The 26,415-nt window shown below is 42.3% G+C and overlaps 1 protein-coding gene across 6 annotated transcripts in view; it reads left to right on the plus strand.

The window, feature by feature from the left end:
- Positions 1-26,415, plus strand: part of bahcc1b (BAH domain and coiled-coil containing 1b) — a 290,919-nt gene that overhangs the window by 247,689 nt on the left and 16,815 nt on the right. For all 6 annotated transcript variants that reach the window (XM_073026130.1, XM_073026129.1, XM_073026128.1 and 3 more), the window contains 5 exons: positions 1,074-1,172; positions 3,679-3,808; positions 5,055-5,172; positions 10,225-10,300; positions 11,892-12,000. In XM_073026130.1, coding sequence (XP_072882231.1) covers positions 1,074-1,172; positions 3,679-3,808; positions 5,055-5,172; positions 10,225-10,300; positions 11,892-12,000 — 532 coding nt within the window. The remainder of the gene's footprint in view (positions 1-1,073; positions 1,173-3,678; positions 3,809-5,054; positions 5,173-10,224; positions 10,301-11,891; positions 12,001-26,415) is intronic.

Raw genomic sequence — 26,415 nt, forward strand, 5'->3', positions numbered from 1 at the left:
TGGTGGTCGATGATAGAACTACATTAGTGTTTATTGCTCTGCTAATGCTGCAATAGAAGGAATGAGCACATTGTAATTCCTCAATACAGCAAATCCAAGGACCATCTTGTTTGACTACCATCCTTGCTAGTTACTTTTTCTCACAACAATGGAACATTTGTGTAACCATGGCAATCAGCTTCCATCTACAATTTAGATCTGACCCAGAAATGATGCAAGGACAACATAGTATTGGAGAACTTAGCAAATTATAGCTTTATAGTTTCCGCTTTCTCCTTCAGCCCACTATCAAGGCTCTTCTTTGTTTCTATTCAACTCTTTATTAGAACTTGTGCACAATTGGTTCTGCAGATAAAATAAAATAGACCATAGAAATACAGTTAGAAATTGCAAATATTCAGTACTACTCAAAGAAAGCCCAGCTGTGCAATAATATTCTGTAACAGTGTGACTGAATGTCACACTACCAAACTGTAGTTCATTTTATTTTGCTTCAGTGCCCATCTCACTCAGTTCCCAGAGCAGAAGAGTAGACTTTACAAGAATCCTTAGATCCTTGCGTTCCTTGGGTTATGTGTTTGCTCATGAAATTATACTTCCTAGGGAAGGGTACATGAATGTTCTGGTGTGAAGGTATGCACACTTCATTTATTTGGGGGACGGCTCCTGAGGAAGGCTCTAGGCCCGAAAAGTTGACTGTTTATTCCCTTCCATAGATGCTGGCTGACCTACTGAGTTCCTCCAGCATTTTGTGTGTGTTCCTCTGTATCCCAGCATCTGCAGAACCTCTTGTGTTTATGGGCGAGTCCATGCCCTTGCTTAGCCTCAAACTTGGCATACAACAGTTTAAGATGAACGTGTACTATATCACGGGTTTTTAAGATTACCTCCGTCAAAGCCCAGAACAGATTCAATCCACATTTACCAGTATCGAACAGCCCAGAGACAGGTATATTCCACTCTGGAATACAACCCTTCTGTATTTGAGGCTTACAAATGGAATTTGATTTTATTCTCTATTGGATTCCAAATGGCTTGTACTGACTCCAATACGTCTGTTTCTCCTATATTAGAAATCAAGTGGCTTCTGCCTCTCACAAAAAGGAACAATCTCCACTGATTATCAGCGAACGAGGCTGAACAAGCTCAAGAGCAAACTCCCTGTGAAAGAGGTGAGGAGACTGAGCAGGCCTCGCTGCGGTACTATTACAGGTTCCCTCGGTAAATGATTCTCTGGGCTTGGAGAAACAGTAGCTGTTAACTTTTTTTTTTGCATAAAATGCTTATTTAAAAACACAGAAGTTGTTGATGGTCACTAAATAAAGGACTAAAAGTTGTAGTTTCCAATCAAATTTTGGGCTGAATAATTGATTATTCTGAACACACAAAACTGATTCTGATGTGGACAGCAAAATTTGTTCATTAATTAAAGTACCTTTTTACTGGTTTATGTCTAAGGTTTTAAAACCATGTACTTAAAAACACTGCACCTTGAAATTCATCCCTGGTAAGTTATACCAAACATGCTATGTAGTACATTGGTAGTTGTACTGTACATCAAAAAGGCAAAGCATTTGCTACTCGACCGAAGACTCTGTTAGCTGATAGATGAGTTTCAAAGTAAATTGTGTTCTGGAAAAATAAGACTAAAGAACAATTATTTCTGTTACAGTCTTATTCCTAAAATAACTATATGGTAGCTCATTCTTTAAAGAGCAAAGATCGTTAATGAATTAAATGCAAGTCCTGGGACTTATGTTGGCAAACAACAAACATTTTAAAATTGCTGTACTAGGAACAAGTGCAGGGCATCAAACAGAAAGCCAACAGATGATTGAGTCTTGGATGATTTAGATATGGCCAAAGAATACACTACGTTGACTGCAACGCACTCAAAATGCTGGAGGATCTCAGTAGAGCAGGCAGCATCTATGGAAAAGAGTAAGCAGTCGACATTTTGGATCGAGACCCTTCATCAGGACCGGAGAAAAATGAATAGAAGTCAGAGTCAAGGGAGGGGAGGAAGAAATACAAGATAGTAGGTGAGAGGTGAAACTGGGAGAGGACATTAAAGGGCTGGAGAAGGGGGAATCTGATAGGAGAGGACAGAAGGCCATGGAAGAAAGAGCAGGGGAGGAGCACCAGAGGGAGGTGATGGGTGGGTAAGGAGATAAGGCGAGAGAGGGAAATGGGAATGGGGAATGGTGAAAGGGGAGGGCAATTACCAGAAATTCAAGAAATTAATGTTAATGTCATCAGGTTTCAGGCCACCCAGACAAAATGTAAGGTGTTGCTCCTCCAACTTGAGTGTGGCCTCATTGTGACAGCAGAGGACGACGTGGACTGACCTGTCGGAATGGGAATGGGAAGTAGAATTAAAATGGGTGGCCAATGGGAGGTCCCGCTTTTCTGGCAGGCAGAGTGTAGGTGCTTGGTGAAGCGGTCCCCCCATTTGCATCAGGTCTTACCGATATGCAAGAGGCCGCACCAGGAGCACCAGATCCCAACGGATTCACAAGTGAAATGTTGCCTCCGCTGGAAGGACTGTCTGGGTCCCTGGATGGTAGTGAGGGCGGAAGTGCCGGGGCAGGTATCGCACTTAATCCCTGCGGGAAGCAGAAAGTTGGGAGGGGGGAGATGAAGATGTGCTTGGTGGCGGGATCTTGTTGGAGGTGGTAGAAGTTGCGGAGAATTGTGTGCTGGATGCAGAGGCTGTTGTGATGGTAGGTCAGTCACGGTACAACCACCAATGTACCCTTGCAAGCAGGACAAGTTCTACACCTCCTCCGTCACTACCATTCAAGGCCACAAACAATCCTTACAGCTGTGGCGACACTTAACCTGTGAGCCTGTTAGAGTCATCTACTGTATCCGCTGCTCGTGGTGTGGCCTCCTGTATATCAGTGACACCCGACGTAGATTGGGAGACCGCTTTGCCGTGCACCTGCCAGAAAGCCCCCAGTGGCCACCTATTTTAATTCTGCTTCCCATCCCCATTCTGACATGCCAGTCCACGGCCTCCTGTACTGCCAGGATGAAGCCACACTCAGGTTGGAGGAGCAACACCTTATATTCCGTCTGTGTGGCCTCCAACCTGATGGTATGAACATCGATTTCTCGAACTTCCGGTAATGCGACCCCCCCCCCCCCCCACCTTACCATTCCACCCATTCCCATTTCCCTCTCTCACCTTATCACCTGCTCAACACCTCCCTCTGGTGCTGTTTTCCCTTCCCTTTCTTCCATAGCCATCTGTCCTCTCCTATCAGATTCCCTCTTCTCCAGTGCTTCATCTCTTTCACTGATCAACTTCCTAGCTCTTTTCTTCTACCTCCCCCTCACCCGGTTTCACCTATCACCTACTACCTTGTATTTCTTCCTCTCTTCCACCCCTGCCCCCCCCCCAAACTTTACACTGACTTCTCATCTTTTCTCCCTAGCCCTGATGAAGGGTCCCGGTCCAAAATCGTCGACAGTTTACTCGTTTCCACGGACGCTGCCCGGCCGGCTGAGTTCCTCCAGCATTCTGTGTGTGTTGCTCGGATTTCCAGCATCTGCAGAATTTCTCTTGCTTGTATATTAACTGTTTCACTGACTGTGAGAGGAGCGGCTTCTGCTAATACAAAATCAGAGATAAACAGGATGCAGTTTGAGAATTCTGTTCTTTTTCTCATGCAGTCGAAAGGTCGAGCTGTCAGTAAACTCTTGGAAAGTTTTGCAGCAGAGGATGACTTTGCATTTGATGAAGACAGCAGCTTCTCTGAGGAGGATGCGAATACATCTGTGAGCTGCTCAGCAGAATTGTATGGTAGGGGCTTTTTTTTTGTTGTTCTCAAATGCAGTGTAGATGGTAAACCGAAAAAGTGATACATAAACTGTTGATGTTCCAGTATAGAGCAGGGGCTTAACAGAGATGGGGCAGCATAGTGGTTAGCACAACGTGTTACAGTACAGGCAATCTGGGTTCAATTCCCCCTGCTGCCTTTAAGGAGCTTGTACGTACTCCCCACGTCCATGTGGGGTTCCTCCAAGTGCTCCAGTTTCCTCCCACGGTCCAAAGATGTACTGGTTGATAGGTTAATCGGTCTTTGTAAATTGTCCTGTGATTAGCCTCAGATTAAATTGTGAGATTGCTGGGCAGAGTGGCTCGTAGGGCCAGGAAGTCCAGTTGTGTGCTGTATCTCAATAAATTAAAAAAATAATAATAAATAAATAGTTGGGCTGTAATTCTCTGAACATTCAGAACTAGAATAAACCAAATATTTTATGGATCAAAGTGAAAATAAATTTGTTATCAAACTACATATACAGTATGTCATCATATTCTGCCTTGAGATTCATTTTCTGGTAGGCATTTACAGGAAAATAAAGAAATGCAATACAATTTATGAAACAAACATAAACAAATACTGGGTGCACGCTACAACAAAAATAAAGAAACCCATTGTCATTTAAAAAATTATTTTGGTTAAAAGTTCAGTTCACTAGTCCTTTAGAGCGGATTTAATATCAGTTTCCACATATTGTTCAGATTCTAACGACAAACTGTTTCACCAGTCTTACTCAAACTCCTTACTCGATACAGGCTCCCTTTCTCTCGACCCTGCCAGAGTTTTGTCACAAGTAAAGAAACCAGTCCCTGAAAGACCACCCCTATTCCAGAAGATGTAGATTTAACTTCACTTAAAAAAAACCCCACCAAGATGACTTTACCAGCCAAATCAGTATATGTTGCTAATGTTTCCTTGAAACGCTGTGATCCTCCATCTACAGAGGGAAGTCAAAAGCGAGCCTGCATAATCTTGAATTTTTTTTTTGCTTCCTTTTGGCACGAACCTTTTTTGAAATCAGTGTTTGAAAATAGAATAACTCAATTCCTTATCAGTCTACTTTAGTAAACATGGATAAAGCAAAAGCTACGTTAGCCCAGAAAGGACAATTCCACGGCAAACACCACCAGTGAATTAAATCATTCACCACACTAACCATAAAGTTCAGCATTGAACCACAGAGAAACAATGGAAAGAATTACATTGTTTGTTCTTCTCTATCAGTTCCTCAGTCCTGTGCCATCAGTAAGGAAGATCTTAAAGAAGGACTTCAAATCCTCATACCAAAGGAAGACAAACTGCTGTACGCAGGAAGTGTTAAAGTTCTTCAGTCACCTGACATGTAAGATACAGTTTCTCTTTCACTCCCTTTCATAGTAATTGAATCCTTGATGTTTCTCTTTAAAATCCCGTTTTCCCTTGCCACCCAGGAATCCTAAGCACCTCAATTAGTTATCCTAGTTAATGGAAAAATCATATCAGTTCAGACCATACATGAACTGAATCAAGAAGGGTTTTTTTTGAAAATCATTGTTGGAAATTGTCCTGAATTTGGAATGATAGAATTCTACGGATTGAGTCGGATTTGAAATGTTATAGCTCCATCTTTGGCTCCTTGCTTAAAAAAAATAGTACTGAACCTCATTTTCAACCTCTTACTGCTACAGGCGTAAGTTCCCACTTGCTTCAAAAAGGCAACAATTATACCAGTGCCTGAGAAGAATAATGTGAGCTGCCTTAATAGCTATCGCCCGGTAGCACTCGCATCGACAGTGATGAAATGCTTTGAGAGGTTGGTCATGATTAGACTTAATTACTGCCTCAGCAAGGACCTGGATCCATTGCAATTTGCCTATTGCCGCAACAGGTCAACAGCAGATGCAATCTCAATGGCTCTCCACACAGCTTTAGACCACCTGGACAACACAAAAATCTATGTCAGAATGCTGTTCATCGACTATAGCTCAGCATTTAATACTATCATTCCCACAATCCTGATTGAGAAGTTGCAGAACCTGGGCCTCTGTACCTCCCTCTGCAATTGGATCCTCATCATCCTAACCGAAAGACCACAATCTGTGGGGATTGGTGATAACATCTCCTCCTTGCTGAAAGTCAACACTGGTGCACCTCAGGGGTGTGTGCTTAGCCTACTGCTCTACTCTCTATATACCCATGACTGTGTGACTAGGCATAGCTCAAATACCATCTGTAAATTTGCTACGATACAACCATTGTTGGTAGAATCTCAGATGGTAACGAGAGGGCGTACAGGAGTGAGATATGCCAACTAGTGGAGTGGTGCCACAGCAACAACCTGATACTCAACGTCAGTAAGACGAAAGAGCTGATTGTGGACTTCAGGAAGGGTAAGATGAAGAAACACATACCAATCCTCATAGAGGGATCAGAAGTGGAGAGAGTGAGCAGTTTCAAGTTGCTGGGTGTCAAGATCTCTGAGGATCTAACCTGGTCCCAACATATCAAAGCAGTTATAAAGAAGGCAGGACAGTGGCTATACTTCATTAGGAGTTTGAAGAGATTTGGCATGTCAACAAATACACTCAAAAACTTCTATAGATGTACCATGGAGAGCATTCTGACAGGCTGCATCACTCTGGTATGGGGGGCGGGAGGGAGGCACTGCATAGATCTGAAAGAAGCTGCAAAGGATTGTAAATTTAGTCAGCTCCATCTTGTATACCAGCCTACAAAATACCCTGGATATCTTCAAGGAACAGTGTCTCAGAAAGGCAGCATCTATTACGAGGGGTGATTGATATGTTCGTGGCCTAAGGTAGAAGGAGTCAATTTTAGAAAACCTAGCACATCTATTTTTCAACATAGTCCCCTCCTACATTTACACACTTAGTCCAGCGGTCATGGAGCATACAGATCTTGGACCTCCAGAAAGCGTGGACCTGCAGCAGGAGTGATTGATAAGTTTGTGGCCTAAGGTAGAAGTAGATGAGTTATACAGCTCTCGTTACATGCACATGCAGTTCAACTCTTTGAGTGATTATGCAGAAAGTTTGAAGTTAATAACTCATCAGGGGTGATAAGTTTGTGGCTTAAGGTAGAAGGAGATGAGTTATTAACTTCAAACTTTCTGCATAATCACTCAAAGAGTTGAACTGCATGTGCATGCAACGAGAGCTGTATAACTCATCACCTTCTACCTTAGGCCACAAACTTATCAATCACCCATCTGTGGACACTTTCTAGAGGCCCAAGATCCGTATGCTCCACGACCACTGGACTAAGTTTATAAATGTAGGAGGGGACTATGTTGAAAAATAAATTTGCTAGGTTTTCTAAAATCGACTCCGTCTACCTTAGGCCACGAACTTATCAATCACCCCTCGTATTAAGGACCTCCAGCACTCAAGGCATGTCCTTTTCTCACTGTTGCCATCAGGAAGGAGGTACAGAAGCCTGAAGGCACACACTCAGCGATTCAGGAACAGCTTCTTCCCCTCCGCCATCAGATTCCTAAATGGACATTGAACCCTTGGACACAACCTCACTTTTTTTTTAATACATAGTATTCCTGTTTTTTGCACTATTTTTAATCTGTTCAATATATGTATACTGTAATTGATTTATTTATTATAATTATTATTTTGTTTTTTTCCCTTCTATATTATGTATTGCATTGAACTGCTGCTGCTAAGTTAACAAATTTCACGTCACATGCCTGTGATAATAAACCTAATTGTGATTCTGAAAGCACAGTTACCGTTTGCTACAGCGTTGAGCTGTTATAAATATGTTTGATCTCGATCTGATCAACAAGTACTCTAAATATTGCCAATTAAATGCTTACAATCAGCTTGACTTTATCTTTAATTTCCAAGAGTTCCAAACTCTTAAAGATCATTTAAAAAGCACAGCTTGCAAATGAGGAACATTGGTTCATATTTAAGATTACAACAAAAATAACCTGAATTGGTTTCCTGGCTCCCTGTAATGCAGTAACGCTGGTTCACATCAACAGGGCAGCTGCAGTGTAAGCACAGCCAAGAGCATGTTAATTCAAGAAGGAAAACTAATACCATGTATAAAACAGGTGGATACAGATATAATGAACTTAGTGTATTTTTGTGGGTTCTGGACTCAAGACAGTCTTGATATGGTTGGTATGGACTCCAGAGAGCAGAGTGATCTCCGTCAGCCTGCCTGTTCATTAATTCATAAACTGGGCATATAAGAGAGTTGATTATAGGCAAGGAATAATTAGGGGAATGAATGGCGATGTGTATTGGCATACAGCCCTCCACATTTCCACACTACTGTGGCTGCAGCTGAATTTTGTCAAGATGTAGGTCATTGGTGACTTGTACAAAGGTAAAGACTAGGGAGTGAGGCTCCCTCTTTTCCACCCCTTTAGTACTATGATAGGCGATGCAATCCTTGTGTATGAACATGGATACTGTATTCTCAAAGCTCAAAGTAAATTTATTATTAAAATACATATGTGTCACCATATACAACCCTGTTGTAGGCATGCGCAGAAAATCCATGAAACGTAAGAGAATCAATTAAAGCTGCACGCCAACAGGACGGACTACCAATTTACAAAAGACAGCAGACTGTGCAAATACAGTATAAAAGAACAAATAAACAATAAATATAGGGAACATGAGATTGCAGTGTCCTTGAAAGTGAATCCATATGTTGTGGGAACAGTTCAGTGATTGGGCAAGTGATGTTCTCCCCTCTGGTTTAAGACCCTAATGGTTAATAGTAGTAACTGTTCCTGAACTTGATGCTGGGATCCTGAGGCTCCTCTACCCTTCTTCCTGATGACAGCAGCAGGAAAGACCATGACTTAGGCGGTGGGTTCCTTGATGATAGATACTGCTCTCTCTGTATTGGTGTTAAGGCGCTCATCACTTGATCAGCAGACTTGGCAATACTGACTACTAATTCTTCTGTTTTTAGCGTACATCTAGTTGCATCTAGCCAGTAGTAACCTAACATTTAAAGTACTACTTGTAAGGTCAATATCAATGACACTTTTATATCATATACATTCAGTGGCCACTTTATTAGATATTAAAGTAACAAATGAGGGGATATATTTGTGGTCTTCTGCTGGTGTAGTCCATCCACTTCAAGGTTCGACGTGTTGTGCATTCAGAGATGCTCTCGTGCACATACTGTTGTAATGCGTCGTTATTTGAGTTACCTTCCTTCTTGAGCCAGTCTGGCTATTCCCCTCTGACCGCTCTCATTAACAAGGCATTTTCACCCATAGAATTGGATGGTTTTTTTTTTGCTTTTTGCATCATTCTCTTTAAACTCTAGAGGCTGTTCTGCATGAAAATCCCAGGAGACCAGCAGTTTCTGAGATACTCAAGCCACCCCATCTGGCGCCAACAATCATTCCATGGCCAAAGTCACCTAGATCATATTTCTTCCCCAATCTGATGTTTGGCCTGAACAGCAATCGAACTTCTTGACCATGTCTGCGTGCTGTTATGCATTGAGTTGCTGCCACATGACTGGCTGGTTAGATTGGACACCGCAGAGACGTGGCGTTCAGCATGGCACTATTACAGCTCAGGGCATTCCTGTGTTCAGGGTTCAGTTCCAGCGCTGTCTGTAAGGAGTCTGCTTTTTTCACCAGGTTCTCCGGTTTCCTCCCACAGACAAAGGACCTGCTGGGAAGGTTAGTGGTGAATTGGTCATTGTAAAATGTCCCATAATTAGGTTAATTGGGTTTGGCCCAAAGGGCCTACTCCATGCTCTATCACTAAATAAATAATTATATTAACGATCAGGCCTAATAAAATGGTCACTAACAGTATATGTATCCATTGCACCAGCCACTAGCCAGGACATTCTTCGTGAAAACACCAGAAAAATGTATTTGTTTCTTCATTAAGTGCAAGTAATCACAAGAAATATATACAAATCAGTCAGCAGTTTCTTCAGCCTATTAATTGAACTGCATTTCCATTTTTTTTTTTCATTCCATTAAAAATGTCTTTAGACTGTTTCCTCTGTTCTACTGGCTTTCCTGTACACGTCTCCCTAGTTCCTCGTTCCACTGTTCTTCACTAGAAGCAGGGCCATTGTATCCAAAAGCCCACTCAAAGACCCACAGATAAAGTGGTTTTCCATAGCTCCCTGGAATGAGAGCAAGTCAGGCCGACTTACATTCCCAAGTGCGGCTGACAGTGGGAGAATTGTGTGTTTGGCAAGCTGCACTATGTAATGGTACACAGCCTTACAAGCTCATATTCCTGAAGCTAAGGAAGCAATTTAAAGGGCTGCCTCATGTTGACTGTAATATCTTCTCAGGTTACACAATTCATAAATATTTCCATGCGTCGACGGATGTATTAACATTGTGTCTCTGTAACTGGCTTTCCCTGCCTTCCTCTAGCTATGGTGTTGTGATTGAAGGAGAAAGAGGAAACCGACAAAGAATCTACTCCCTGGAGCAACTGCTGCAGGAAGCGGTGAGTTCCCTTTGTGATCGTTCCCCTACTGCGCACTGCAGACAATTTAAAACTCGTCCAGTCTGCCTCCTTTTCCAAGGAATTAAAATTCAAGATGAGATAATGGATATTTGATTACACCATGAGTATCATACTGAGCCTATGCTTTGTATATATGATATTAATGTTAGCAGTTGGAAGAGACAGATAGTCTTGCAAGTATGGAGGTTGGACGGGAAGGGTGTGGCATTAAGAATAATTTATGTGCATTCAAGTGGGAATATCTCACATTTTCTACCCTGCTATCTTAATTCATTTGCAAAAGTTACTTGGCAAAAGAATCAAAGAGCGGATGAGGCAACTTTTCCATGTAGCAAGTTGTTATGATCTGGAATTCATTGGCAGGAAAGCTGGTGGAAACAGGTGCAGTGTTAACTTTCAGAAGGGAATAGAATAAATACAGGCTTGGACAGCCATGTCTCCACTGTCCAGTGTCAGCCATGCCTGAGATAGAAATGCTATCACCTGTGGAATTAATTGCCACAGATGGCTGTGGAGGTCAGGTCATTGAGTATATTTAAAACGGAGGTTGATAGACGCTTCATTAGTAAGGGCATCAGAGGTAATGGGAAAAATTCAGGGGAATAAGGTTGAGAAGGATAATATATGAGCCATGATGAAATGGTGGTGCAGACTCAATGGACCAAATGGCTTAATTCTGCACCTATGTCTTATGGTTTTAGAGAATTAAAACCAATGCAGAGAACAAAATGTTGGCAGCTACCCCAGTATAGTGTATGGGGAGTTCAGAAACAACTGGACTGTCAGAAGTGATGCTAATTTGAGGTCTTATCTGCTTTCTATCAAGCTGGATATGGAAGATCTAATGACACTGTTTCCAAGACATGCTAGTATGTTCCCAGAGACAGTCTTGACCAGCATTTAACCATCAATTAAAATCGCAAAAAATAATCATGAAATTGGTATGGCACAGAGAGCCCTTCAAGTCTATCCCAGCCCCTAGAAGAGCATGGATAGGAAAGGTATGCACGATTGTGGGTCAGACGCAGACAAGTGGGATTAGCTTAGATAGGCATCTTGGTCACTCTGGACGATTTAGGCCAAAGGGTCGGTTTCCATGTCTAGAATCTTATGGATCAATAAATCAATCCTGTCAGTCCAACTGTTCCTTACAGCCCTACAAGTGATTCCCCCTCATGATAGCTTGTTGTGCACATATTGACTGCCAAGTTCCTGTATTGCAACCATGACAGCAAAATAAAAGCACCTTAATGCTTCTAATGCGTTTTGGAATGTTTGAGGTTATGCGAGGTATTCTGTGTAAATCCTTCATCGTTCTCTGACTCTGTGCTGTGAAAGCTTTTGTTTCTCTAATGCTGCTTAGCTGAGGCAGGGCAGAGCAAGTGTGCATTTCCAGCATGGCAGGAGGGAGGAGGGGTTGGGGTGAGGCTGCCCGTTGTCAACTGCAAGCATTCTTTTCGGTTGAGAATTTGTGTTTTACAAACTGGAATAGATAACAACTTTGGTTTTGTGTTAAAGGCATATTCTGATCGGTTTTTTTTTGCAAAACATTTAAAAAATATATCCACAGGTACTTGATGTCAGACCTCCTTCACGACATTTCCTGCCACCCACTACCAGGGTCTGTGCTTATTGGAGTCAGAAATCCCGCTGTCTATACCCAGGATCCATTGTTCAAAGTAGGTGGTATATCTTTACTCAAAACCCAAGTGTACAGGGTGCAGAATAGACATCTGAAATATATTATGCATTCCAAGAATAAAAAATGATGCATGTTTTAACAGACAGTAAATGGTTGGTCAAAGTACAAATGGCTTTAATATAATCAATCTGATTCAGCCTTGGAAAATGAGATGAGTACTGAAAAAAGCTGGAAGGACAACAAACTTACTGGAATATGCTCCTTACACCCCAAAACCAACCAACCGACCAAAAAAGGATCTTGAGTTCCCACCGGTATAACTGGCCAGCTTCCTGTATCTGTCAAGAGTCCAGTTGTGTTATTGTGCACCTTTTATTGAACTAATTAAATTCAATCCATTTTGTCACCATGGTGAAAGCACCATTAAAAGGTCTCAGCTGACAACAGTCCTGAAGATGGTTAAATGAGTACCTTTTTTTACAATCGGATATTTCATGCACCATTTAACAGATTTCTCCCCAGTCAGCTGGGAGCCACTGGGACAGTTTAATGTGATGCATGCTATTGGTGAGTGAAGTGGTAATGTGAGAATGAAGCTTTCAAGATTTCGGCACAGAAACAAAGAGGTGTTTTTTGGAAACTCCGTCTTGTTTGGTCCCTCCCTGATACACAATATAATCTTGCTCCTGTCCTGTGCAACTTCTTTCATAGGCTTCCTGTAACTTGAGCAAACCACTTCTATCTCGTGCCAGTTATTAGTCCAATTTGCGGTTTCAAATTTTGATTTCAGTTCTCCAAAACCAGAAAGCCCCTTCCTAAATTGGAATCTCTTTGTAGAGTTCCCCCTTCAGCATTGTGGATTCTAAGCACTGAGTTCATCTCCAGCTGTGATGTCATGCTTCCTGAGACATTTGTGACTGACTGATTCCCTGCATAGTAATACCATGTTACTACTCTATAATGGTAACCTATTCTTCCATTTGAATGCTGGCTCAATTGCTTTCCTGTACTGCACTGTGAGTGCATTGTCTCTCTGGACAATATTGTGATGCTTTTGATTCCCTTTGGAGTAGTGTGTCTGATTGTATTTGTTGACAGTGCTTTCCCAGAGCATTTTTGTTTAGACCGGGCCTCATTGCATTTACCAGCAATAATTATTCTGGATAGCTCCCAGTCATACTATTGAATGTAAAACAAAAGCCTAGAAATTCACTTGTACAACACCTAAAAACCATGTTTGCACAGTACTAACTCAAGTCACGTACATTTATTTCTGAGTGATATGATGCCAAATATTCTTAAGGTGTGGATTTGTTGTTGCAAGAAACTTGCGTTCACTTTGCTGTGTTACTGGCTTTTTCCTCACATAAGTAACGTCAATACTTGTGAGTCAAGCAAATTGACCTTCTGATGAGAAAACCTGTGGCATTGATTTGAATTGTAATCGATGCTCTTCACTCATTCAGAAGCACTGGGGGTGCAGAGGTTAGTGGTGATCCTTCACAGCTCGGTGACCCAGGTTCAGTCCTGACCTTACCTGTCCTCTGTTGGACCATGTGATTTTCTTTCAGATGTTCCAGTTCCCTCCCGCATCTCAAAAACATGCTGGTTTGGCTACTGTGTTTACCTTTAGTCCAGGCGTTTGCCAACAGAATTAAGGGGAGTGACATAGCGGTGCTACAGGGAGGAGGGGGAACGGATCAGCATGGACCTGCTGTGCTCCATACCCCCTTATGAGTCGCTGATTCAGGTTCAGATCTAGATTTAGATTTATCACATCTACTTTGAAATACAGAGTGCAATGTGTCAGCAGCCTTGGATGTGTTACCGCATTCTCTGACGCCAACATAGCATGCTCACAATGCTTGACAGAACAACACAGAATATACCAAACAACAAAGCAGCGTCAGCGAGTTAAACCGTATTCCTTCCTCCCTGCCACACACACAGACAGGCTGTTTCCTTCGGCCACCAGCCTCCAGCGGACGTCAGTTTGCAGACAGTGGGCCCTAACTTCCCCAGCAGACTCACAAGAGATGAACAGGCCCAGGCTCCAGACATCAGGCCTCAAACTCCAAAACTTCTGTTTGTCCTCTGGGTTTCAATCCAGGCCTCCGATTGGCCTTCGGGCTTAGAAGCTGATTGACTGTAATATGCAGGCTTCAGTAAGTACCAGACAACACAGGTAGAAATACCAACTAAAGTCCATGGTCAATGTCAACTGGTCTGAACTTGTGTGTATGTGTAAATAAATCTGATCTTACACACACACACACACACGCACGCACGCACGCGCACACACACACACACACACACACACAATTTATATATCACCATTTCATGGCACAAGGGATGTCGCTTAGTCAAACAAGGTCAATAATCCAACATCAATGGATTTGTAGCATCTATAGGGAGAAGCGCTGTTGACGTTTCGGGCCGAGACCCTTCGTCAGGACTAACCGAAAGGAAAGATAGTAAGAGATTTAAAAGTAGTGGGGGGAGGGGGAAATGCAAAATGATAGGAGAAGACCAGAAGGGTTGGGATGAACCTGATGGCATGAACATTGACTTCTCTAACTTCCGTTAATGCCCCTCCTCCCCTTCTTACCCCATCCCTGACATATTTAGTTGTTTGCCTGTTCTCCATCTCCCTCTGGTGCTCCCCCCCCTCCTTTCTTTCTCCTGAGGCCTCCCGTCCCATGATCCTTTCCCTTCTCCAGCTCTGTATCACTTTCACCAATCACCTTACCAGCTCTTAGCTTCATCCCACCCCCTCCGGTCTTCTCCTATCATTTTGCATTTCCCCCTCCCCCACTACTTTCAAATCTCTTAGTATCTTTCCTTTCAGTTAGTCCTGACGAAGGGTCTCGGCCCGAAACGTCGACAGTGCTTCTCCCTAGAGATGCTGCCTGGCCTGCTGTGTTCCACCAGCATTTTGTGTGTGTTGTTGTTTGAATTTCCAGCATCTGCAGATTTCCTCGTGTTTGCTCAATGGATTTGTGCTGTTTTCAGATCTATGAGAGAGCAACATCAAAACTGGACCCTAAACTGGAGGTGTGGGACATTGAAACCAATATTAAAATGACCTCAGGGTGAAAGATCAAAAGGGCCTGGCATTAAGCAGGTTCAGAATGTACATGTAGTGAATATCGGGATCAGAGAGCACCTCCATGGTGGTATTTTGGTCAGAATGTTCCTTCATGTTGGTCACCTGGGTCAGAGTGCATCTCCATAGTGATGAGAGGGGTCAGGCTGCAATTCCACTTTGACTGATTGTCTCATCACTAGCACCTTGCTCAGTAAATGTGCCCCAAAGCTCAAAGCTACAAGCAATTAATTGGCTTGTGCAAATAAGGTCAAGGAAGCAATTTTATTTTACAGTCACAAGTTACATCACCTACTGCTGTTTTGATACCGTCAAAGTATCCACATCTGTTACTTACATAACCTGTGTTTTCTAATATTACCCAATCTGCTCAGTACCTCCCTTTCCAATCATAGGATAAAGAACATTCTAAACACCATCTACTGAATCTGAGAATTGTCAGACGAGTTGTTCATCTGTAGCATCCTGTATTCAGCAAATCCCCCACTGATAGGATGAATAGGGTAGTCGTGTGGCTCAGAGTGTGTAAATTGAGGCCAGAATGGTTGGTAGAAGGGATGGAGTAATCTGGGAATACACGGCAGGGAAAGGGCGAGGGAAGGAGGGGTGCACCACTCTGAGAAACAGGTTGGATTAAAAGGCAAGAGGAGAGAGGAAAGCAGGAACAGCCAATGGGATGTCAATGAAATGAATGGAAAAGAATGAGAGAAAGAAGAGAAGAGGTGAGCAGGTGACATGAAAGAAGGGAGCAGAGATGGGAATTTCTTGGGTGAAAGGGAGACGGCCCCGAAAGTTTAACATTGTAATCGGGGTGGGCGAGAAAGAGCGTGGCATTGACTGAGTGGGAGTGGGAGCATGAAGGAAGGGAGGAGAAAGAGTTCTCACATGAACTTTTGCCTTTCACTGTGAGCCACTCTTGAATTATCAGCCTTCTGGGGGCTGGACCAGCAATTTTGAAGCTGTTGGTCAGATTTTGCAAACTTATGTTGACTGCATGACAGATTGACTTCTTCCCTCAATTTTTACTGTGCTTAATCAATGTGGAATCAAAGATTTACAACCACATCTGTGGTTGATGCAATCTCTAGTTTGCAGCTGGAGCCATTTACGTTTTAAAAGCTACACATCACCTGGCACACAGGGTCACTTTGAACATTCAAGCACCAAAAACTGTTGGGTGAACTTTAACCTGATGAAATAGATTCTAACAAAGGGGGAATGGAAAAGGTCCCGGGGCTGGAGGGAGAGAGGAGCCTGTGACAGGGAGCCAGCGCCAGCAAGAAAGCGGGTATTGAAATGAAGTTAAAGGAGATCGGACGGCCCTGTCGAAATAACTTGCGAGCTAGCACGTTTCCTGAGCTTCCTACGACTGAACAGTAACTGATTCCATGTGAGTTGTAGAGCTGACTGATTTCAGTTCCAATGCTGTTATACACGTGTGCGTTTCTTCACACACTCGAACTGTGGAGAGAGAGGGCCTCTTTTTGTCAACTTAATGGTGCCCTAAGGTAGGATCAGGCAAACGACTATACCGCATGTAAACACTTGGTGCTGTGTACAAATGAAGCAAGTGATTCCCAAATGTTGATATTCTGCCATTTTTGGTCCATGAGGAGGAAAGACTATGGCCTGGCTGGTACTTTGATTTAATCAACTGCCAAATGCAAAAGCAAATGTTATAACCACCAGCAAAATCTCTTTCATAATGAAATGAAGAAAAATTCTGGAGGGATTTGATGGGGGAGATGCTGAGAGGTTGTTTTACTTGCTGGATAGTTCCATATTTCCTTACAGCGTAGAAGGAAATCATTTGCACTGTTGAGTCCATTCCAGGTCACAGAGCAATACCATTCTGCTACTAAATTATCTTGCAATCTATTCTCCCTACATTACCATCGACTTCCCCAAGCCCCCTATCCGACCTCTCCCTGATTCTTCCATTTAGGGGCAATTTCGAGTGGACAGTTAACCTTTCAACCCACATGTATCTGGAACGGGGGGAAAGCAGTGCATGTGAGGGAGTCCATGTTGTCACAGGGAGAATGTGCAGACTCTGTGTTGTACTGTATGACTCTAATCTCCACACAAAGAGCCCTGGGGGTCAGGACTGAGCCTGGACCACTGGACTGCTCATGGGTCATAGTCTCAGGACGATGGCCAGCCACTTAGATGTGAATTACCAGCAAGATTCTTTACTCAGAGCGCTGGGTGAATGGAGAGCAATGGGAATCAGAGTCAAAATCACTTCATGTGCCAGTATGTGAAACTTAACCAGAACTGATTGTGGTTCAGTGCCAAGCACAGAACGCAGGAAAACACCGTAACAGACAATGTAATAGCAACCGACAGTTCACAAGACAATAGTGCAAACTGCCACGAGCAATCAGCAATTATCAGAACGGTCACACGCACAAATATCAATAAGCAAACTTAAATGAATACAAAATCATAAACAGATAATTATCAACAGAACAAGGAGAGCAGGAAAGACCATTTAACAGATGATGTACAGGGACAGTTAGAGTCTTACACCTGAGTGAGTTTTGTTGAGAAGTTGGATCGCGACAGGAAAGAAGCTTTGGAGATGATGAGTGGTCCTGGTGGTGATGGACTTGTTGCATCTCCCTGGTGCCAGTTTGGTGAACGGGTGACTACGAGGGTAGGTGGAGTCAGTAATTTCTACAGCTCTTTGCTTTGGCGGCAAACAAGTGTGAAAAATTGTCAGACAGCTAGTGCCAGTTACTGTTCAGTCTTCGCCCTAGAGTTATCACGATGGTCACCTTACCATAGTACTTTAAATACCTGGAGTTCTTGACACAAGAGAGCCGTGGGTGCTGATAGGTTAGGTATATTCAGAATTGCGGTCCTTGGCTTGTTTGGGGGAATCAAAAGTTTTTCAGAACTGGACAGGAATACAGAACTGAGTAACAAGATCGGCCATGATCTTCTTGAAGGTGGTCTCAAGGCTTGGCTTTTCTTAGCTCCCTTATCACGTTCTTCTGCTTTTCCCTGGCTTCTCCATGCCTTCTGTGTTAATTAGCCCTAGGGAGGTCAGAAAACTTCAGGCTATGAATAATGAAATGGAAACCTTTTGTTTCTATGTAATTATTCACACACATTGCTCACCGGCACTGATGGTTAAGCAGATCTCTGAACTTAACACTACAACCAGCTGAGCAACCATCAACAATCCAAGCTGGAAAAAAGTTTCCACCACAGTCCAATCATTGAGCTCTGTTTACAGCAATGTACTTGGAGGTAGAAAGGGAAGCCGGGGACTGGTGTGCTCAGAGAAACAAAAGAGGCCTGGCACTCGCTAAAAGACACGAATTACATCACTGAGAAAATTACATGGAATGTGGTAAATGGGTTCAGAGCTTGGAAAGATGCCAGAGTACTTTGTAGAAATGGGAAGTCATTGCACCCCGCTGTGACATATTAGTAAAATCACTATAATTTGCTTGAACGCTGAAAGGACTCGGCTAAGTAAGCTGGAAGGTGGAGTTGCAACTTGATGCAGTGAAAAACGTTCTTTTATGTCTGGGGTGGGAAGTTGTACTGTTCGGTTAATACAGTGGAGGCTCAGTTTGCTGAGGTATTTAATATTATTTCCACAAAAACACACACATTTAGCAGTTTTGCTATTCATTCCCTTTACACCCTCTCCGAGACCTGCAGCAGCAGAATGAAAGGGATCACATGGTGTTTGCCATGCACAGGTGAAGAAGGAGCTACGTCAAACAGCAAGGAAGTGAAAGGCTCAGTGGTGCCCTACTCTGCAAGCAGCACTGGAGCCACTCAGCATTGTAAAATACATGACGATGGTTCTATCAGGTTAGTGCTGCCTCTTTGATAACATGATGGGGTAGCGTCCCCGGCATTTGCTATCCGAATCACTGTTGGCTTCCTGATTTGCACTTGGATTCATTCAAGTTGGTCCATCTTTCACCTGATCGTGACCATAGCAAGATACCTGACTCACTCCCCACGCACCATCAATCTTAAGGCCATGCCACTCTCTGACTTGTGCTAAGAGTTTTGCAGCTGTGTGTGTGCTATATGTTATGTGTGACTGCACGTACTGCATTTTGCACCTTGGCCCTGGGGAATGCTGTTTCATTTAGCTGGATACATGTGTATGGTTTGAATGACAATTAGACTTGAACTGTTAAGCATTTCCTTTGAAGGATAATGCCAGAGATCAAGTATGTCTAACTCAGGAGGAACTTTTGGAAATTCTCTGACTCCCTTGGTGAATATGGAAGACTCCAAGAGGGAATCCCTGCAACAAGGAATATCCTTTTGGTAACTTGTCCCCTTCTGTGAGATTGTTGGTCAGTTCATCTTTTGACCACTTATCCTCTGCCCAGTGATTCTCTGAAAATAATTACTTCCTAAAATCCAGCGTACTTTTTTTTCTTCTAAGCATTTTATATTCATGACTTACGGTGCCATGGTTTCTGAACTCCAACTAGACAAAGTGTAAGTCATTCATTACCTCACCTAAGGAGGACTAAATTTTATAACCTGCCCTGTAGATATTACAAACACAAGAGATTCTGTAGATGATGGAGATCACAGAAAATGCTGGAGGAACTGAGCAAGTCAGGCAGCACCTCTGGAGAGGAGTAAAGAGTCAGCGTTTTAGGCTGAGTCCTGATGAAGGGTCTCGGCCTGAAACATTGGCTCTTTATTCCTTTCCATCGGTACTGCCTGACCTGCAAGAGTTTCTCCAGCAATTTGTGTAGATATGATCTTGAATCTAGATGAATAATCTCAATCCGAAATGTGGACTGTCCGTTTCCCTCCACAGTTGCTGCCTTACCTACCAGCAGATTGTTCTTTGATCCAGATTCCCTCATCAACAGTCTCTTGTGCAATCATTGTGTAAGACCCTCTCCATAACTGTGTTATCCTGGCAATTCTGTAGGTGTGAAAACCAGAAGAAGAAGCACATTACTTGTCCTTGGCCAGAGAGAAGTGGTCGGCCGAGTTGCCACCAGGTGATCTCACCCTAGGCACTGGAACCCACAGTGACCACTGTCAAAGGCTGGAAGGTGTCTGGTCATCATTAATTGTGTGCATCTGCACTATCAGGGCCTGACCCAAGAATCCTTTCATTATGTGGGCATCTGATCTGGTAAACTCATTACCGGCGAGATGCAATTCGCTATCAGCTTGAACTTTAGTGTGATGTGACCCAGAAACTACTGTAATTGCATTCCACTGTGAGGGCAAATTGATTTCGTTCATGTAGCAACACGATGTGACTAAATTCCTTGGCCTGTGAATAGGATGATGGAACTCGGCATAGCCGAGTCTGCTGTGTTCCTGGAGATTGGGAGCTCTCTGTCTGGCTCAGCTATGAGCAATGTGAAACAAGAGAGGACCATTACTCCAAAAACAAGACCTTATGAAAGGATGCACCAGGGGCTCGAATGGCCAGTTTTGCTGCATGATCCTGCCTAAAGACAAGCCACCTGAATTACTCAATACACTTTTAATAAGTGGCTGGTGTTAGTCCTATTTATCTTTTAACTTAATCAACACCACCTCAGGAGTATCCCCACCTTAACTTTCCCAACTACCAATATGTACAGAACTTATTTATATTTACACCAAAGAGTATTCGGACCCATTCCCCTATTTGTGTACATCAAATTGCTTGTGTCTAAATAACTGTTGTGTCTAAACCTCATACACATTCTCATGTCATTAACAAATCTCAGAATAAATCTACTTACGTCCTCATGTAAAAAATTAATGAAGATCATGAAGAACAACAGCTTGCATTATATCACGCTTGTAACATGATAGAATATCCAAATGCATTTCAGAGATATCACTGTCAATGTCAGATACCAGTCAGAATCAGGTATATTGTCACTGACATTTGTCACAAAGTTTGTGGTTTTCTGGCAGTACAGTGTAAGACATTAAAAATTACTATAATTTACAATAAGATATAATTAAACAGGGAAAAGGAGGAATGTTGAGATAGTATTCATGGACTCTTCAGAAATCTGATGGCAGAGGAGAAGAAACTGTTCTCAAATGCTGAGAAACCAAAAGTCAGAGGGTTAAGTTTTACGAGCTGCTTGAAGAAGGAAGTTAGAGAGAGGAAGCACTTTGGGGATAGTATTCCAGAGTTTAGGTCTTGGCAGCTAAATGCTGGCTGGGAGATTGTTGGGAATGGTCGAAGGGCTTGAACTGCACAGACACTGAGATCTAAACCAGAAAGAGGTTGCAGTGGTGGAAGGGGCAAGGCATATGGAGCCTGTCCAAAGAAATTTTAGTGTCGGGAAACACGACAACAACATGCGGCTTTACTTGGTTCAGGAATTTAAAATGAGGACCACTGTGAACATTTTGTGTAGGATGCTGGGGAGCGTTGTTCGAGATAAAGCTACCACAGAGCTCCTCAGTTTCTTTGATCTGCGGAAATAATTGCAAATGCTAAGTGTGCTGGCAGGAGTGCTGCATGAAGGCCGGTGTTTGTCAGGTGCAGAAGTGACAGCACGATATAGTTTATGTGCAAAACCACACACGTTATTATAGTTACCCTCCTGCATGACCTTCAGCATGCTCATCCTTCTGTCAGTTGCAATCACTCCCAAAGACAGATTAAGTGGATAGCCCCACTCATCACCAGACCACGACAGAAACTTTGGAGCACTGACTGCTGCATGATTGCTGTCTAACTGTGCCACGTTTAGAGGCGCAAGTCCACAACAGATTTTCGCAGAGCAGCCACAGGTATGCTGCGTGAAGGCAGCTTCACGTTGCCATCAGTCCGCGATAAATTGTGCATTGCAGAATTGTTCTTTTTTTGTAACTCTTCTCTCAGCCATCCCAACAGACAGCTTTTCACAACTTCACCAGAGTAACTTGTTAATTACTCCATCAAGATTGAGAAGTTTCCTGATTGCATGCACCAAGGAGAATGAGCTGGAGATTAATAAATAAATATTTTGTTAAAGTTTTTGAGCTGGTCTATTTGACTTTAAATTTCCTGGGATATCACTCCAATCCATATTGACACTTCCTGCAGTTGTATTATGCATGTTGTTCTGGAATTAACTCTTAGCCTGTTGAAGCTAGTATTCTTCCAGCAACAATTCCAAAGAGTTTTACAATTATGATTTGCAGAAGCAAATGATTGAATTTGCACTCACATGTTCTGTATTAATATTAAATCAGTGGTTTAAATATCACAAAACAGGCCTTAACATTCATGTCAATGCATGGCCAGACATGAACCTCAAACATTCATGAACATGAAAATATAACCACTTCCAAATGTACCTGAAGGGTGAAACTGGAAATCAAATAGGCCCCAGCTTGAGAATATAGTTTCCAATTTCTCTGCTTGTCATACAGAGACGCAAAAGCATAATAAAAATAAGCAGAAGAAAGCCAATCAGCCCGGATGAAGGCATCATCTGGCCTGAAGCAGCAGCTCTTGATTCCTCACCATAGATACTGCCTGACATGATGAGTTCCTCCAGTATTTTGTGTGTGTTACTCTGGATTTCCTGCATCTGCAGAATCTCTTGTGCTTATGAAAAATCCAAGCAGTTCCTTCCAAAACTAAGGTTAGCTGCTGTTTTGAATGTTTGGGTACGAGACATGTCCCAATTACTGCTGGAATCATTTAGCTGAAGACCAAGGTCAATTTTTGGAAAGCTGTACAGAATCTTGCTTTCCAGTTAGGCAGTATGTTAACCAGAAAACCTGCAGAAACCATTCCTTCGCAATTCTTTGTTGTCATAAGACATCAGCAGTCTTGCAAGCTTGGTCCAAAGGTTTCTCAATCTAACAATGCATCTAACTTGGATCACTTATATGACCCGAGATTCGTGTTGTTGTACATTCATTGTTACTGTTTAGGCCAGAACCCATCTTTGCTCCAGATACTTTCTGAAGAATAAAATTGCAGCCTTGGGCGATACAGCAAAGTAATGGGAGACTCAACGGGAAAACATTTCATTGCATGTGAGATCAACGCCAGGTATCTTTTTAATACTTCTGACCCACTGCGATACTCCAAATGGCAATGGAAAAATGGAGGATTTTTCCAGGCCTTGAGACGGTTCTGGACAGGCAACTACCCCATTCAGGAAGCCTGGAGACATTTTAAAACTGGGCTTTAGGTCCCATTATGAAACAGAGTGCCTGTCTTACCGCCACAGGCAGCTTCTGCAATCAACTCAAATTGTTTTCAGCAAGAAAATTACCTTTAGTTAACAGAAGTAGACTATAATAGCTGCAAACAAAATGACAACTCTCTGGGCAGCCTATCCCAATAAAAGCAGCAATGATTTTAATTTGCGCAGTAAAAATGATTTGATTTTTTAAAAAAAGGTAATTGTGTTGACATTGATCTGTTGAGCCGGTGTTCACTATTAATATTGTGCAGACTTTCACCTTAACTCTCGCCTTTGCATTCCTTCCTTCCCAACTTTAAAAAGACGTGAAACATTCTGTGGACCAAAATAAGGCAGAACGAGATGTCATAAAATGCTTCAAGTGCACAAACTCGAGTCTACAGCTGAGTGAGAAAATAGGAATGAACAAATTCCTGTAGTTTCCTGTAGAAGTAGTAGAGGCCAGTTCAGTTGTGTCATTTAAGGTAAAATTGGATAGGTATATGGACAGGAAAGGAGTGGAGGGTTATGGGCTGAGTGCGGGTAGGTGGGACTAGGTGAGATTAAGAGTTCGGCACGGACTAGGAGGGCCGGAATGGCCTGTTTCCGTGCTGTGATTGTTATACGGTTCTATAAATGGCCATTACAGTAGTCACTTTTAGTTTGAAAAAAAAACATTTCAGTGTTTGCATCAGAATTGGGATCCGTTGATTGTAAATGGTGAATGTCAGAAGTGTCGTTTGAACAGCTACAGAACCTGCAGGAACCACTTTGTAGCAGCATTGCTTTACCGGCCTCAGCTAAAGCTATAAGTCAGCTCAATCAATCTGTCAAATAGAGTGAATTCAGATTTGCAAACCAGTTTAACAAACATTGATAGGCACAATCATATTGGCTACATTCTCATTAAATCAAGGAAACTGTAATTGGCCCAGCATGGATCTCTGCAACTCACTTGTGTGACCAACCACGAGTGGAAACCAGGCTGCACTTGGCTTAAGTATTGTTCCTTTAAACAGCTGGAAAGAGCTAAGCACAATCCTGATTCAATTAATGATAAGTGGAAACAGCACCTTAAATACTTCAAATTGGGCCAAGTCTTTTTTTTAATATAAATTAACATATTGTTGTGTCTGTGGTGTCTTTGGAGTTGCTGAAAGTACCATCACTCTGAGTAGTCAGAGCTAACAATGGTATATTCTTTGTTGAAAGCAGTCATTCCAAGCAAAGCACTGCAATCTGGTACAAAAATGTACCAAGGTCAAACCACATGGATCACAGAGTTCTTCAAGGTACTTCCACGCTCGCATGTATATTGCTTCCCTTTAAAAATTACAAACCCGTGCTGACAACTATCTGCATACAAATAAAGAGTTATCCAAAAAACTATCATGTAATGTATGAAGTAATTCTTTACAGAGATAGATAGCTATACATTTAACCATCTGAGTCAGAAACCAAACTACCCGTTGAGCTGAACAGGTTAGGCATGATGTGTGAGGGAGAAGGTATTGTCGACGTTTGGATAGAGTTCCTGCATCAGGACTAATTTCCCCCACCAGTGTGACTTGACTCGCTAAGTTGCTCCAGCAGTTTGCTTTTTGTTTAAGATTTCAGCAATGACAATCTTTTGCGTCTCCACAATTCATTAGTTTCACTAGAAGTTGTACGTAGCATCATTATAAGTATCTCTTTCACTTGATACCATTATAAGTCATACAGATCAACACAACTGTATGAATTTTAAATAATGAATTCAGTGGATACATTATACAGTTTATTTGGTATACTACCAAATATCATAACTCAATCTTACTATCTCCATTTTGGTTTCTTTTCTTTATCTTCTTGCCTTTTCTTGCTTGCTGTCCTATATCATGATATGCATTCTTCTCTTTCAATTTCTGAACCATGCTTCACTCATTTACTTTTTTTTTAAAAACCTTTGAATCCATCTATTGCCTTTGCTTTTGAAACATTTAGCTTGGGCGTCTGCTCCATCAAGACATTCTAGCTGCAGCCCTCCTGTATCAGGACACCAGCATATCACGAGGACCTACGATCCACTGGTTGACCAGGCCTTGATCTTCCATTGCCTATACATGGAAGCCATCTTGAATAATGGGAGTCATGATCCATGCTCTATTTAAGTGTATTCATATTCTTATCGCCTCTCTTATTTACACCATCCATTTTCATTAAATTCATTTGCACTCTGAATTCAGAGTACATTTTATTCTGGTACTTTTTCAAGTATTGTCGCCATTGCTGGTGTCCATGTTGACCTGAGATCTGTCTCATCCAGGACATGTGACTTCTCTGATATATATACTTCTTTCCTACTAGTGCTGCTTATCTGCTTCTTGGACCCATCTTCTGGCTTCTGTGCTTTCAATTATATCTACACAGGAATTTATGGCTCTCCTGTCCTTCTGCCACTCAGCATTAGTGGTATGATTTGGTTGTGGTTTCAGTCTATGCTCCTCAAATGATTGCTTTGGGGTCCTTAGTTTAACATGTCTCTCACCACTGTCTTAATCAATAGGACTCCCTGATAACCCCCTTTTCGAGGGTTATTTTTTGCTATAATAGATACAGTCAAATCTTGCCATCTTTGAGTGTCATTCATTTTAAATATAATCTATAACATAGATAACCATGGATTATCCTTCACTTTCCGGTCTTGATGGAGGTCCTCGGCCCGAAATGTCAGCGGTTCAATCCTCTCCATAGATGCAGTCTGCCTGCTGAGGTCCTCCTGCATTTTGTGTACGGTGACATTTATACTGAGCTTGTCCAACCAGGGTTGAGTTCTTACTTCAGAGAGTCAGCAGGAGATGAGAAGTGGTCTTCCCTAAGGATCACATTGGGACCTACACCTTTCACTAGATAGATAATAATTTTAATGAAGGGATTCAAAAGGGTATAACCAACTTAATACGTGGTTTGAAGAAGCAATTTTCAATGGCTAATTGAGTAGACAAAATTCTAATGTATAAAAAAACTTTGGTATAAATAAGTGCATAGTCATTCACTTTGGATCAGAGAAAGGGAAACTGGAATTTGTCTTTAATGGCAGGAGATAATGTTCTGTGGAGGAGCAAAGTAATTTGAATTCCTTGAACGTACAAATCTCTAAAAAAAGCATAGTTAAAATTAAAAATCAACAAACTAATGAAGTGAATAACTCAGACGTGAT

Source organism: Hemitrygon akajei, chromosome 22, assembly GCF_048418815.1.
Source record: "Hemitrygon akajei chromosome 22, sHemAka1.3, whole genome shotgun sequence".
Classification (NCBI taxonomy): domain Eukaryota; kingdom Metazoa; phylum Chordata; class Chondrichthyes; order Myliobatiformes; family Dasyatidae; genus Hemitrygon; species Hemitrygon akajei.